General features: G+C 38.9%; 1 protein-coding gene across 1 annotated transcript in view; it reads left to right on the top strand.

Annotated features, from left to right (window-relative positions):
- Nucleotides 1-14,476, top strand: part of nxn (nucleoredoxin) — a 63,874-nt gene that overhangs the window by 39,171 nt on the left and 10,227 nt on the right. Inside the window, exons 2-7 of the mRNA XM_028465731.1 lie at nucleotides 643-760; nucleotides 6,712-6,845; nucleotides 9,015-9,115; nucleotides 9,979-10,085; nucleotides 12,256-12,435; nucleotides 14,036-14,160. Coding sequence (XP_028321532.1) covers nucleotides 643-760; nucleotides 6,712-6,845; nucleotides 9,015-9,115; nucleotides 9,979-10,085; nucleotides 12,256-12,435; nucleotides 14,036-14,160 — 765 coding nt within the window. The remainder of the gene's footprint in view (nucleotides 1-642; nucleotides 761-6,711; nucleotides 6,846-9,014; nucleotides 9,116-9,978; nucleotides 10,086-12,255; nucleotides 12,436-14,035; nucleotides 14,161-14,476) is intronic.

The following is a 14,476-nucleotide window of genomic DNA, read 5'->3' as shown; positions in this document are numbered from 1 at the left end:
TCTTTGCCAAATCCTTTGATAGAAATGTTTCAAAGTAAATTCTTTGAAAGACCAAAGGAAGGTTTTACCTTTGCTGCACAAATCTCCATAGCTGCCTTTCTTCTGCCACGTTGGAAGTAGAAAACAGATGCTTTCATAGACTCGAGCTAATGTTATGGTTTTACTGGTTTGATGTTATTCATTATCCATTTGTAGTGGATGTTTTAAGCTGGTTTTCGGTTTTTGTGCAGGACTTTTCTCTTCTTGCCTACTTACTAAAGATGCACAGAGCAGATTGCAGCTCTTTGAGGCACGTCTGTTTACCATTCATTGGGTATAACTGAGCCATTTGATATTTAAAAGGAGCTCTTGAAAAAAGCTTGATCTACTGTTTGATGTACGAGCTACGCTAATGCCTGTGCTCTGTGAATACTTCATGTCCACGTGCAGATTCTGCCTGTAAATCATCCTTTCTGACTTCACAATGTTGTAATAGTATCAACTTGTCACATATGATTAATTTAAAGACTTGCCTGATGTGAATTGCGGTTGCCAGTAGGAGTAATAGTGGTTGTACATTTTCTTTGATTAAAATGAATGGATCTTGTGTGTGTGATGCAACTTTGCTTAACTTTCTACTCTTGTTTCCTTTCTTCTCTGCAGATGAAGCTGTGGAACAAGTACAAGGTTACCAGTATCCCATCTCTGGTGTTTGTAGATTCAACAACGGGAAAGATTGTGTGCCGGAACGGTCTGCTGGTGGTCAGAGACGACCCTAAAGGTACTCAAAATCTTTACTCTTTAGCCCCACTTCTGACCCTTATATTCCTTACCAAATGGTTGACCTTAACCCTTCACCACAAACCATTAAACCATCACAGTTTAATGAGGTAATAGGAGCTCATCTTAGGGTCAAAAGTCAGAGCAGCAGAAATAAATTCCCCACATTTTCGGACTGCCAAAGTCTTTCGTGTGTCACAGCAGGCAAGCACCAATAACTTCACCGTGTTTGCTCTGCTTGACACTCCTAACGGTTTTCCAGCTGAACAGCAACATATACCACTTAAAATGTCCCTTTGGTTCAACTCCAATGAAGTTTTTTCATCAAAGTTTACTTAACTATCTAGAAACTGCGTGCTGATGTCACGTACTAAAGTTAATGGGCAAGATGGCACATGCCTCACTCGTGTGCTATTTAAACTCCTGCAACTAATCACGTGATGTCATTTTCAAACAGTTTACCAGCTCTTAAACAGTATTGTGTAATCGTTTGTTCTGTGCATTTGTTAGGATTCCTGTCTTGTTCATACTGTACATGTGCTCATGGATTTTTTTTCCTTGCAGGAATATTAATCAAACATTAAAATCATAGCCATACTAGCGATTTTTACTTTCCCCATTATGTAAACTGAACGATTTAAAGCTTGTGGTTTTTCAATTATTGTTTTTTCACAAAGAAAAACAAAAAAAAAATCACTGCAGAGGAATTAACATTCATTTATGAAGACCGATAGTTGGGGGCAATATTTCATTTACTCCTGGTCAGTGAACTAATCTAAATAATCCCATATGTGTGTTTGGACTGTAAAAGAAAACAACTTGAGTTTAGCACTGTACAAGAAATAGGCAAGAGCAAAGCCATTCAAAGAAAAAATAAAACATAATCTGATAATTGTGGGTTTTTCCTAAACTTAATGGTTGGTGCAATGAATGCTGGATGTTATTCTTACAAAGTTAATAATTGTTGTCAAAGTATTGAAAATAGAATAACAGCATCTTCTTGGCTTTCTAGCCTCCTTGCTACTGCGCTTAAGTCTGAAGGATATATACACCATCCACTAATTCTAGTCTCATTTACTTAAAGCGGGGAATCCTGCAACCAGAGCCAGATGGGAAAAATACGCTGATCAGTTCAAGCTCAGACAGGAGAACTAGGTTTTATTTTGAAAGTGTTTCTCTGTTGGAAGAACTAGTTTTTTTTGTTTTTTTGTTTTTTGTTTTCAATAAAATAAATCACACCTACGATTTTTAAGGTTGCCTAAACAGTTGGGTGTCTGGGGCATTTATCAGCATTTGTCTTTTTAAATCATTTCTTGTAGGAAATTAGACACATGGTTGAGTCTAAAAAGAACAACATTATTGTCCATCTATGTGAAGGTTTTAGGAAATGGTGCTAAACAAAAGTGTTTATCAAAGAGTGATTTATATAATGGGACATAGAAGAACCTGTAATCTATGGATTATGCAACAATGGCCATTGGAGACGATAATTGATGTTTAAGTTGCAGAAATACTGAAAGGGCTCCAAAGTCTGTCATTTTCTGTAACCAAAACTCCAAACAAGGTCAGGAAGAAAGTGTAAACTGTGCCTGGGCTGAACTTCACTCAACTCAAGTTTCCCTTTTAGTAGAAGTAACAAAGCCATATATATTGATATCCTATTGTTTTGTAGTTCACAATATCTAAAGGTTTTTTTCTATCTTGTTTATTAGATCTCTGCATGGAGTTTGCATTTTCTTTCTGGGTACTCTGGTAAATACCACAAACAAACATGTAAACAGGTTGATTGGAGTCTCTAAATTGCCCATCGGAGTGACTGAGTAAGTGAAGGGTTGTTTGTCTATTTTTGGCCCTGGGACTGAATGAGTTCCTTTGAGGGTAAACCCTTCCTTACTAAAAGCACATCATTTCCATTTCTACAAAGCCATTTGGACAAATTGCCTCATATATGTTAAGTGGCTTTAACTAAAGGCTGCTAACTTAACTTTCCCTCACACTACAGCCATGCACAATAACAAACAAGCCTACTTTGTTGTATACATTACATTTTGCAATTGCAACTTTTTCAGTCTACATTATTAAAGCATAAACTTTTCCTTCTCGCTTGTATTGGTGTCTAATCATTTTTGTGCTCCATGAGCTTTACAACGCTTGCCTTTCACGCCCTATTCTGCGAAACCTGTAATTTACGCACTTTGAAGCAGGGATGAGGATTTAACAAGAGCGAGACTGCATTCCTGCCCTGCACATGAGAGCATTTCTCTGGCTCAGAAATGATCATTAAATTGACATTTTATCTCTTCAATTCTACTCTGGTCATATTGTGGAAAAGAGGGATGTTGTTCACCATGTGTTGCTTTGGTGACAATAGAAAATTTGAGAAACTGCTTTGTCAGACCCTGACAAAAAAAAGAATAAAATACAAAAGCCAGGCTGTAGAATTATTTCCATGATTTATTGAATGTAGTTAGATATTTGATGTGGGAAGAGAAAGATGAATCTTGGGCAAAGATCATGACATCTTGATTTGTCAGGATTTAAAATAACCTAACATCTGTTTCCCATTTTTCAAATATATGAAGTTTGTTCATTATTTTTTTTTGTGTGTGTGCTTTTGTACCATCTCTCGCCTAGATGGAAAGCGGCTCCCAACATGATCAGTCAATTAATCTACAACAGCTTCAGTGATGTAGAGAGACATACAAAAGGCATTGAAAGTTTGCTTTACACAGTGGCTCAGAGGGGTGAGCAATTCAGGACCTTCTGCCTTTTACTCACAGTGAAAGGCCTGATTTGAGTGGCAGCAGCGTTGCCTGCAGCGTAAAGATGGAGTGCACTTTCACCATCTCCACAACAAAGAAAGACCTTGCCTATACAGTACAGGCGTGTCGTTCCTGCCTAATGAAGCCCTACACAGCAGTACTCAAATAAAAAGGCCTTTATCAAGCGGCTATACAAGGTTTTATTTGTGATTACTTCCTTTTTTTTTAATTCAACAATTCCAAGTTCATCTTTAGAGCTTTTTAGTGGACAATAAAAAAACCTTGAAAAGAGAAAAAAAATGTAATTGGATGCAGGAGGGAACCGATTTTGGCTTGTTGCAATCTTTAAAACATTTATCTATGAGAGATGTGTATCCCCCCAAAAAACAAACTTGTATAAAACTCTGAAAGTTACGATGTTTGTGGTTAGGCCATTTGGAGAATTATTATCTGTGCTCCAAATCCTGGTTCAGTTGCATTTTCATTCCAAGTTTTGCAACCATAAAAATGAGTTATGCATATTTCTTTTACTGCTTTAATCACCTCATCTCTGACTTTCATGATGAACACACTGCATCGATAATAAACTTGACATGTACTGTTTTAAATTGGTGACTAAATTTATGATACAAAAGTGTACCTTCGAAGGCATGTTAAAGAAACTTCACAAAGAGTTTGAAATGTCTCCAAACTACCTAATTGCTGTTCTCAAGAGTCCTTGTTCGACTCATTTCCTTCATTCCACTGTATAAACATAATAAGCTAAATGACCCCTAGGAAGAAGGCACAGAAACACACACACACACACACACACACACACACACACACACACACACACACACACACACACACACACACACACACACACACACACACACACACACAGACAAACATACCCTGCATTCATTGGTACTCCCAGTTTGGGGTTATTGAGTTGGTAGTTTTGCAATGCTGCCTTTTGGCTAGGAGAGTGTAGGTTCAAATCCACATAATGAGTCTAATGGGCAGAAGCAAATGATTTTTTCCTGTATGTTACCCTGTGATGGTCTGTTGCCCTAAATATACCTGAAAAGGCTTCAATGACCCAATCCAATGAATAATTTTTTATAATGCAAGGTTTGCTTGCCTCTTCATGCTTCTTGCTAGATTTGCATTTTTAGCTCTAAATCACATGGGCCAAAAATGGCCCTTCAGACCAATGTTTCTCAAATAGGGTACCCCTAGGGGTACGCAAATGAGGGTTTGTGTTGGCACTACAGGGGGTACTTGAGAGAGAGGGAGTGGAAAATTGACAAATAAAGTGTCAGTCTTGGTCCCACCCATAATGTGATATGACCGGAAAAACTCTAGAAATCAATCTATTCAGGAGCCACTAAGTCAGGGTTTTTCAACCTTGGGGTCGGGACCTTATGTGGGGTCGTCTGGAGTTTAAATGGGGTCACCTCAAATTTCTGAAAAATTAAAATAGATTTTTAATGATTTTTTTATTTATTTATTTTTTTTATTAAAACAACACACAATCTTTAACAACTCTATTTCTATATAGTTTAACTGAAATGCAGTAAAAAAAAATAAAAAATAAAAAAAAAATAGTAATAATAATGAAAAAAACATGATCAAAAACTTTTTCTAGAAAAAAAAAAGTATTTGGGGTCACCAAAAACACTTGATATCAAAATGGGGTCACTATCAAAAAAAGGTTGGGAACCACTGTACTAAATACTGTTTCATTCCACTTGTTTACGGAATTAGTTTCTTTAAAATGTGTGTTATCACTCGTTCATTCCATCATGATCTATAGTTGTTTTTAAATAGATTTCTAAGCTAAACGTAGTCGTCGGACAAAAGGGGTACTTGAGTCAAAAAAAAGTTTGAGAACCACTGCTTTAGACTATCTAATTTAGCCCACAGGAGATAGTGAAAAAAAGACAGAAAGAACATTAGTTATTGTGTAAAATACCAAATAATTCAGTTGTACATATCTTAGCCCCTCTAAATACACTCATCTATTGAATCTACACAATATTTGGAAGATCGCAATTTTCCCATGCTTTTATGACATGACTGCAGTCATTCTAAATCTAAAATTGTTCAAAGAACTCAATGTTCCTAAAATGATTTCTCATAATTTCCCATATTTAAATGAAAATTAGTCACAAAATCAATGACATTTAAAAGAGAAAACCCTGCAGGGACTGATATCTGTCACTTATTGCTTAAATATTGTTGACGTCTTACATATTTTATGCATCCTTTATATGTCGAAGTGCAAATTTGGGGAAATTATTGTTGAAATAGCTCATTATCCCACCTAAAATCTGTGGCCCACTTGAGATCAAAGTACTTTATATTTGGCCCTTGAACTAAAATAAATTTGACACCCCTGCTCAAAATGAATCCTTTGTAGAAACGAATTTGTATACAGGTGCGTTCACACCAAAAGCGACTTCAGCGTGCTTTTTGCTCACTTCATCACCTCATAACTTCATCTACCCCAGTGACGTGATGACTGGGGGAGTAACATTGGGAGAAACTCATTGCCGATTGGATGTTGCGACACTGTCTCTCAAAGTCACTTGAAAAGTTAAAAAAAAATCCATGCCAGAGCCAGGCCCCTAGAATAAAATGTCCTCCTTTCTAACCCTACCTAACCCCACTAGATCCCTCCACCTAACTCAAAAAATACCAACATGGCTCCAAAGGTGTCATAATTTAGCAAACGACACATAATGACGGCCTCCATGACACCTTATTCATGCTAGCGACAGATAATGACAGCGTAATGTTAGCCTTATGTTTCAAACTTCAAGTAGTGTTACCAAAATGTTCAACTTTGATCGCGCGAGTCTCGTCACTTGAATGGAGGTGGCTTGATGTTGCATCATTTATCATCCTCGTCATTTATTGATTTTGAATGTAATCTTGTCACCAAAGTTGCTGAAGTGACATTCGATGTGAACACACCATAAGTATCACTGAATGCCATTAATAGTTAAATTGTGCACTAAACAGCTTTGCATTTCCTTTTTTATTTTCTTTCAATAAATCCCATTAACATACAAATGACATGTAGTATTTACAGAGATTACTAAACTGTAGTTGTGCATCACATCATGACCAAAATTATCCTGTTTTCTTCCAAACTTGGGCCCATTTTATTAAACCTCCACACTTTCCTACCTTCCCTCAGGCCTGGAGTTCCCCTGGGGTCCGAAACCGTTTGCTGAGGTGGTGGCGGGGCCTCTGCTCAGGAACAACAGACAGACAACAGACGGCAGCTCTTTGGAGGGACACTATGTGGGAGTGTATTTCTCAGCACATTGGGTAAGCACCTAGCTTTTACTTTCCATGACCTATCTTTTGGGAAAAGCAGAGGAAGGAAAGAGCCGTAGACCAAAACAGAGCGAGGCAAAGCGATAGCGAGAACAAATAAAAGAGCAGCTTTATCATGTATGTTTACTTTACCGGTGGTTGCCCACCCCCGTCCATCCTTTCTACTGTAACCCCCGGATCAGTCGTCACACCCCAGTGACATCAAGCCCATTGTCTGTTTCTCTGCTGGACGCACTGATAGCCTGTGAAGGTCATGACTCTGGTGCATGGGAGCCGTTAAATCATCTGTGTGCTGCTGGTGATGAGATGCAGCGCAGGCTTTTCACAGAGCCGGGGCCAGACTGCACAACAGCTGCCAGAGCCGCAGCCTCAGATACCGGCTCCACAGCACGGAGACGCCTGCACGCTGGCTCCAGCCCCAGACTCAGAGAAAATGGAAAAAGACAAGGCACAAAATGCATTGCTGTTTGTTTGCGGTTATTTCGACCACATTCGCCTTGGTTACACATGTAAACACATCTGCATCAATGAGCTCAGACATCACATGAGATATCGGCACCTTGCGCTGACCTCCATATGTACTGTTTTGTTTTGTCCGTTTGTGTCCCGATTAAAGCTCAGTAATAATAATAACAAAAATACATTTTATTTGAAAATCAACGCCTTTCAGGTCACTTTACAGTGCAGAATAAAACCACAAAAGTGCGTAGTATAAAACCACTAGAAAAGTTAAGCTAAAACACTATAAAAACAACAGTAAAAGTGAAGCTAAAACACAGAGACAGCAGGGGTGGTCAGGTGGGAAATGCTGTTGTGAATAAGTGGGTTTTTGAGTCCGGCTTTGAATTGTGAGAATAAGTCCATGTTCCTGAGATTCAGAGGAAGTGAGTTCCAGAGTCGGGGAGCAGAGCGGCTGAAAGCTCTGATCCCCATGGTGGTAAGGCGGGCTGGGGGAGTGGACAGATGAATGGTGGAAGAGGATCTGAGGGAGGGCGATGGAATGTGGACATGGATGAGTTCAGTCAGGTAAGGGGGGGCAGTGTGGTAAATGGCCATAAAAGTTAACGGAAGGATCTTAAAGTGGATGCAAAATTGTATGGGAAGCCAGTGGAGCTGGTGGAGAACAAGAGTGATGTGGGAGATAGAAGGGGGCTGAGTTCTGGACTAACTGGAGTTTATGGAGGGAATTGCTGGGGCGACCAAAGAGAAGGGAATTGCAGTAGTCAAGCCGGGAAGTGACGAGACTGTGGACAAGGATAGCAGCAGTGTGAGGGGGGTGGGAGGGGTGGAGGCGATTGATGTTACGGAGGTGGAAATCTGCAAACGGGGTGATATTATTGATGTAGGATTTGTAAGATGAAGTGCTGTCGAGGATTACACCCAGACTCTTAACCCGTGGGGGACGGGGAGGCGGGAGACCAAGGAGTAGTAGCATATATTTTGGCTTCTGAAGGGGAAAAAAGACTATTTTTTTGCACACATGGACATTGATCAATGGTTTTGTATAATGTTATCCTCATATCTAAAGTGCCAAGATCTTTTCGGCCCATTTGAGATTTTATGAATAATTCTTCTATTTTATGAGTTAGGCCTCAAGTATTTTATACATCTCAGTCTCGCTTAGAAATTAAGTCAAAAGCAAGAGTCATGTGCGCTCAAGTGGAAGTGGGGATTTAACAAGAAAAAAGAACGTGGACTTTTCCCAACTTTATTCTTTCTTTGTGGTCCTGTACCAAATGGTCCACACACCTGTGGCATTTTCTGTTCATAAAAGGATATTATTAAATAAAAACAAAAAAAATTAGAGATTATTTTCTGGGTTTTTTTTTTCAAGGTGTTACTGTTAAGTAAATAAGAAAATAACTGAACCATGGGAAACAGACTAGAAGTATTATTACTGGTCTGTTCCTCTTCCTGTTGCTGTTCTGCTTTGTTGTTTTCCTAATGCCAGCCATACCATTGCTTCCTCTGCTAGATAACAACGTACTCACAGACAACAAATAGTTCCCTACATCCTAATGAGTGTTTCTGCAAGATTAGTGTTTAAGGAACCCTTGTTTGAAAGATGTTGCATACGTAACGGTGAAGAATTATGACTAAATATGTAAACGTGTTGTTGACAGTGAAGTGTGTAAATTCCTTACTTTGTTTTTCTCCTAGTGCCCGCCATGTCGCAGTCTCACACGGGTCTTAGTGGAATCGTACCAAACCGTCAAAGAGTCGGGTCAGAAGTTTGAGATAGTCTTTGTCAGCGCTGATAGGTGAGTCACCATGTTTTTACTGTTTTATCATAAAGGGATGAAAATTGTGAAACCAAGTCAACATCTATTATTTGTGTCTATTATCTTGGGTAGAATATGCCTTAAACTAGTTTAAAGCTGATGAAATAAGTGCGAAATAAGTGTTTCCAACTGATAGGGCTAAAGTTACTAAGACTTTACAGTTGTGCTTTGGCAAATGTGTTTCAACACATCATTTTAATTTGTAATTTGATGTAATTTTTTTTACATCAGAATAAACTTTAAAGTTCTGCTGCTGGTGTATAAATCTGTGAATGGGTTTGGTCCAGAATCCATCAGTGGTCGCTCAGAGCTATGGACACATGTCAGATAGTGGAGCCCAGAGTTCGTACTTAACATGGTGATGTTGCTTTTAGTTGTTATGCTGCAAGGAAATGGGACAAACTGCCAGCAGAACTGAAGTCAGCAAGTCCAATTTAAAGGCACTATTTTTCTCTACTGTGTATGATTGAGAGGAGATTTTCAATCACTTTATTTAATGGTTTTATTGTTGATTTCAAGCTCTGTTTAATGTTTTTATTGATTTTTAAACTCCATTTAATCTTTTTTGTCGCACTTTTTAACCATGTATATTGAATTGCACAGATCTTCCTTTATGACCACTAGCAGGTGGTCCATTGTGGCCAGTATTGCATTTATTTGTCCAAGAACTACTGTATGAGCAGCCAATGTTTGATGAAGCAGTCTCCAAATTCTGTCAGATACCTCAGCACACCACACCACAAAAGGCCTAATTAAATTCAAAGCCGTGACAGGTCGGGGCTGTTTGATAGATCATATTTTCAGGCATGTTTGATGTATTTTTGTTGCCGTTTTGCCAACAGGTCAGAAGACTCGTTTACGCAGTACTTCAGTGAGATGCCGTGGTTAGCGGTGCCGTACTCAGACGAGGCTCGACGATCACGACTCAACAGACTCTTCGGGATACAAGGTGCTACTATTTCTAAGCTTCATCTTTAAATTCTGTTTTTACCTGTTTGGGTCAATACAGATTTTTTATTTCTTCTACCAGGCCTTGCCTTGGTAATAATGTAACAAAGGCACAACAGCTGAATGGTCTCTAAACCAGGCATGGAATACTGGCCAGTTATAATTTCTACCATCTCTCCTTCTCTCTCCTGTCCATCCTTTGCCTCCTCCTGTGCTCATGACTGTGAATAAAGTGAACACGAGCTGGCTCTTCATCTGTCCTGCAAAGAATGTGAGGAATGCACAGAGAAGACCAGTCAATGCTGCAGAGCCCAAATCCCCATGGTTTATAATCACCCCAGCCGCTGTTCAAATCAGTCGTCCACGTGCGCAGACAGGAACAACTGACTCATGCCTGCTGTTGGCAGCGTGATGGTGTCTGCTTCGGATAAAGGCTCCAAAAAAGCCAAGGGGATTGTAGTTTTCTGTCAGTGGAAAGCTTTAGGTGGAAATTTATTTTGAGGAAACAAGCAGAGCTGACATAAATGTGCAGCTTCAGGTATGGATAATGAAGAGGGTAAAAAAAAATAGGTAGACAAATAAACATTATTTTTAATTCAGTGAAAGACTAAAAGTGAAGCATTCAAATGTAAGAAGTCCTCCAAAATAATTTACTCTAAGTGTATTTAAGGATTTGTTGTAGACCCAGTTAAGAAAATGATAAACTGTGTTAAATAAATCATTTTGTAAAAAAAAAAAAAAGTTACCAACCAGCTTTCTGGTCTTGGCCATGGTGGAGGTTGGAGTGTGACTGTTTGAAGGTGTGGACAGGTGTCTTTACTACAGATAATGAGTCAAAACAGGTGCCGTTAATACAGGTAACGAGTGGAGGATAGAAGAGCTTCTTAAAAAAGAAGAACAGGTCTGAGAGAGACAGAATTATTGCTTGTTTGTAGGTGGCAAACACTTACTTTACACAATAATTTACAAATATGTTCTTAAATAAGCATACAATGTGATTTCCTAGATTTTTTTTCTCATTCTGTCTCTCACAGTTGAAGTATACTTATGCTGAAAATTACAGACCTCTGATCTTTTTAAGTGGGACAACTTGCACAATCGGTGGCTGCCAAATACTTTTTTGCCCCACTGTATGTGTATTTATTTAAAACTTTAAACTCTTTTTTTTTAATTTTCATGTGTGAAGGTAAGAATGCCAGCATGAGCTTTTCCTTATTGAGAGCAAATTAGAAGCAGGTAACTGAAGTACAGACATGGGCAACTGGCCCTCGGTCTAATTTTGTGGCACCCCCAAAACAAATTCCCAAAAATTTTATTTCAAGAAGTTGGAAGGAACATAAACCCTGACATAATACACAAAATAACTTCCAAAACATACAAATCGATAGCAAAATACGCAAAGTCCACAAAAATTTAAAAAAATACACAAATGGACTATGAAAACACAAAAAATATCACATTACAGAAAAGCTCCAAAGAGACACAAACCGTCAACCAAATTGCACAAAATGACAGGAAAATACAGAAAACAACAAAAATACAGGAAGTGACAAATTGGTAACCAAAAAGGGCAGAAAATGACAAAAAAATACATGAAATGACACAAAAAACAAAACATAAACACTCATAATGACTCCAAAAACATACAAAAAAAAAAAAAAAAAAAGCCTGACAAAACATCATAAACAAAGACAACGCCCTCCCGTATTAATACTCAGATTGGTCATTATTCTAAATTCTGACATGAATTTTGATCATGTGGCCCTCGGATCAGATACAATGACATTTGGCCCCCGCTGTGATAGTTGGCCATCCCTGTTGTAGTGAGTTAAAATTTTCAACACATCTCAGTTCCCAAAATGGACTGTATATTTTCAAGAACTCAATGAGAAGTGCTGCGTTAACACTTATGTGTTTTTTCACTGTATATATTTTACAACAATAACCGTTTTTTTGGGGTTGATCCAATGATGTCTTTTTGATTTATAATGGGTGAATGTGAAAGAAAAATATTGGCATCACAGAAGACAAACTCCCAGCATGGAAGCAAAGCAGCCTGTGTCTGAAAATGACCCAAATCACACCCCACGCTCACACGGCCAATTTCCCCCTCGCCCGGTGTTTGCCTTTCTCTCACATCGCACTTCCCCCTGCTCCTCTTTTGTCCCTAGGTATTCCCACGCTCATTCTGTTGGACACGGAGGGTCACGTGATCACGCGACAGGGCCGCGTGGAGGTGCTGAACGACCCAGAGTGTCGCCTCTTCCCCTGGCACCCTCGGCCTGTGCTGGAGCTCAGTGAGTCCAACGCGGCGCAGCTCCATGAGGGGCCCTGCCTCGTTCTGTTTGTGGGTGAGTGGAAATGTGCTTGTTAATGCAGTAGAGGCTGCAAATGAGGCGTGGCCTGAATGAAGGGGCTTTCTCTTTGAGTATCTGATTTCACACTCGGATCATTTTCTGTAGATTTTGGTTCATATAGTTTTTGAAAGGCTGGAATATGTTTAGCTGGACTTCATAGGTTTATAAATCAGTGTTGAAGAGTTGGGACAAATTTATTGGGTTTGGTCACATAGTGTCGTCGTTTGCACTGCAGCGTTCTTCTTTTCCTGCAGCAGCAGCCACAGCTGATCCGCCATGGATGTAGAATGGAGCAGAGGACAATTATAAAGGAATACACCTTTATAGCCGTGTGCTGATCTGATGTTGACATTATCAATTGTTCGTTAATAAAATTGGTGCTTACGACTAAAATAAATGCACATATGTCATTTATTTGAGAAAAAAAATGAGTTTTTCACTGTTGGGTGGGACTCGGACGAGAAAATGCGACCCGATCCACACTCTAACTGTGACACTGTTATTTATTTACTGTCTGTTCATGTACTTTGCATGCATCTGTGGAACCAAACAGTAGTTTAGTTCACTGTGCTTGTCTCCAAGCCGTCTTTTTCTCATTCTTTTTTTTATTCCTGGGTTATTGGGACGACTCTCCAAACCGTCGTTAACACGCACCAGCGTTATTTGATTTGACGTCACCATCAGTGTTATTTGACTCCTGGTCCTCAGAACTGAGCAGGAAAATCAGACTCCAAAAAGCAGTAAAAATGTATCACACAATCTTTTCAAGGCAATAAGTAGAAATTTCTGTGAACTCATTCTCTTTGGTTTCGAGCGCTTCATCCCTTAAATTAATGTTGTTTTTTTTTTTAATGCTCCTTTAAGGGATTTAGCAGGATTTTGGAAAACTTTGGTTTCTTTCAACAATTTCAGAGCAAAAATGACTTTTCTCATGTTCTACAAGCATGGGAACCCCTGTAACTATTGGAGTATTATTTAATTTCTGATAACGTCAATGAAACTTTGCATCAATAATTGTAAAGTTCTATTTCCAAATAAATCTGTTGAAATGTTATGTTTTTGAAAGTGTATTATTTTGCATGGATGCCAATATTTATGTTTGGACATGATACAGTGACTTAAAATTACTCCCAATTTCTGCTTAATTTCAATAAATACATTTCCATGAAAAGTTTCAGTTTTTTGGGGATGTTGCCAAAATCCCCAAGCTTAAGTTCTTGTGGAAATTTGTAAGGTATTTTACGCCTCTTTACAAACCTTACTGAGATATCCACAACTAAATTATTTGGTCATATGCACTGTTTTCTTTGCCATTTTTATTTTCCCCTGCGGGCCGATTTGGATGTTTTAAAGGGCCGGATTTGGCCCCCAGGCCTTGAGTTTGACGCATGTGACATAGAGGTTTTAAAGATGATCATAAAAGTGTGAGACTCACCCCTGGTCTGTTCATATCAGACTAGAGTGTGAAACAATAAAAAAAAAAAATCATCTCTTCTCTGTTGTTTCTGTTTCTGTTTCACTCGGCTGCCCCCTTTTCCCCCTGTGCCGCCTGTTTCATTCAATACTTCTAACATTATCGTGTGTTTTCTTTCAGATGCTGAGGAGGAAGGTGAGCTGGAGCCAGCCAAGGAATTAATTCAGCCAATAGCAGAAAAGCTGATGGCCAAGTACAAAGCGAAGGAGGAGGAGACGCCGCTGCTCTTCTTTGTGGCTGGAGAGGTGAGATAAGCCGCATGAAGCTTCTGAAGATAAATGAAATGTATTCAGTCAATAAAACAGGAGTGTCAAACTCGAGGCCCGCAGGCCGAATCCGGTCCGACAGAGCCTCCACTTCGGACCGCTGGCAGATTTTGGTCGTATTTTGAATATATTATGTCGTTAAAAGTTTTAAAAATTATGTAAATCAGTTTAGTTTAGTTCAAGGTATCTCAGTCCCTCAAAATTGAAAAAAATTCATGATACTCTCAAATATATACCGGACTTGATATTTGTTACTGCTCATAGTTACATTATTTTTATAATGATTAATTGTGAA

The sequence above is a fragment of the Gouania willdenowi genome, chromosome 13 (assembly GCF_900634775.1).
Source record: "Gouania willdenowi chromosome 13, fGouWil2.1, whole genome shotgun sequence".
Lineage (NCBI taxonomy): Eukaryota > Metazoa > Chordata > Actinopteri > Blenniiformes > Gobiesocidae > Gouania > Gouania willdenowi.
This window is presented reverse-complemented; position numbering and strand designations above follow the sequence as displayed.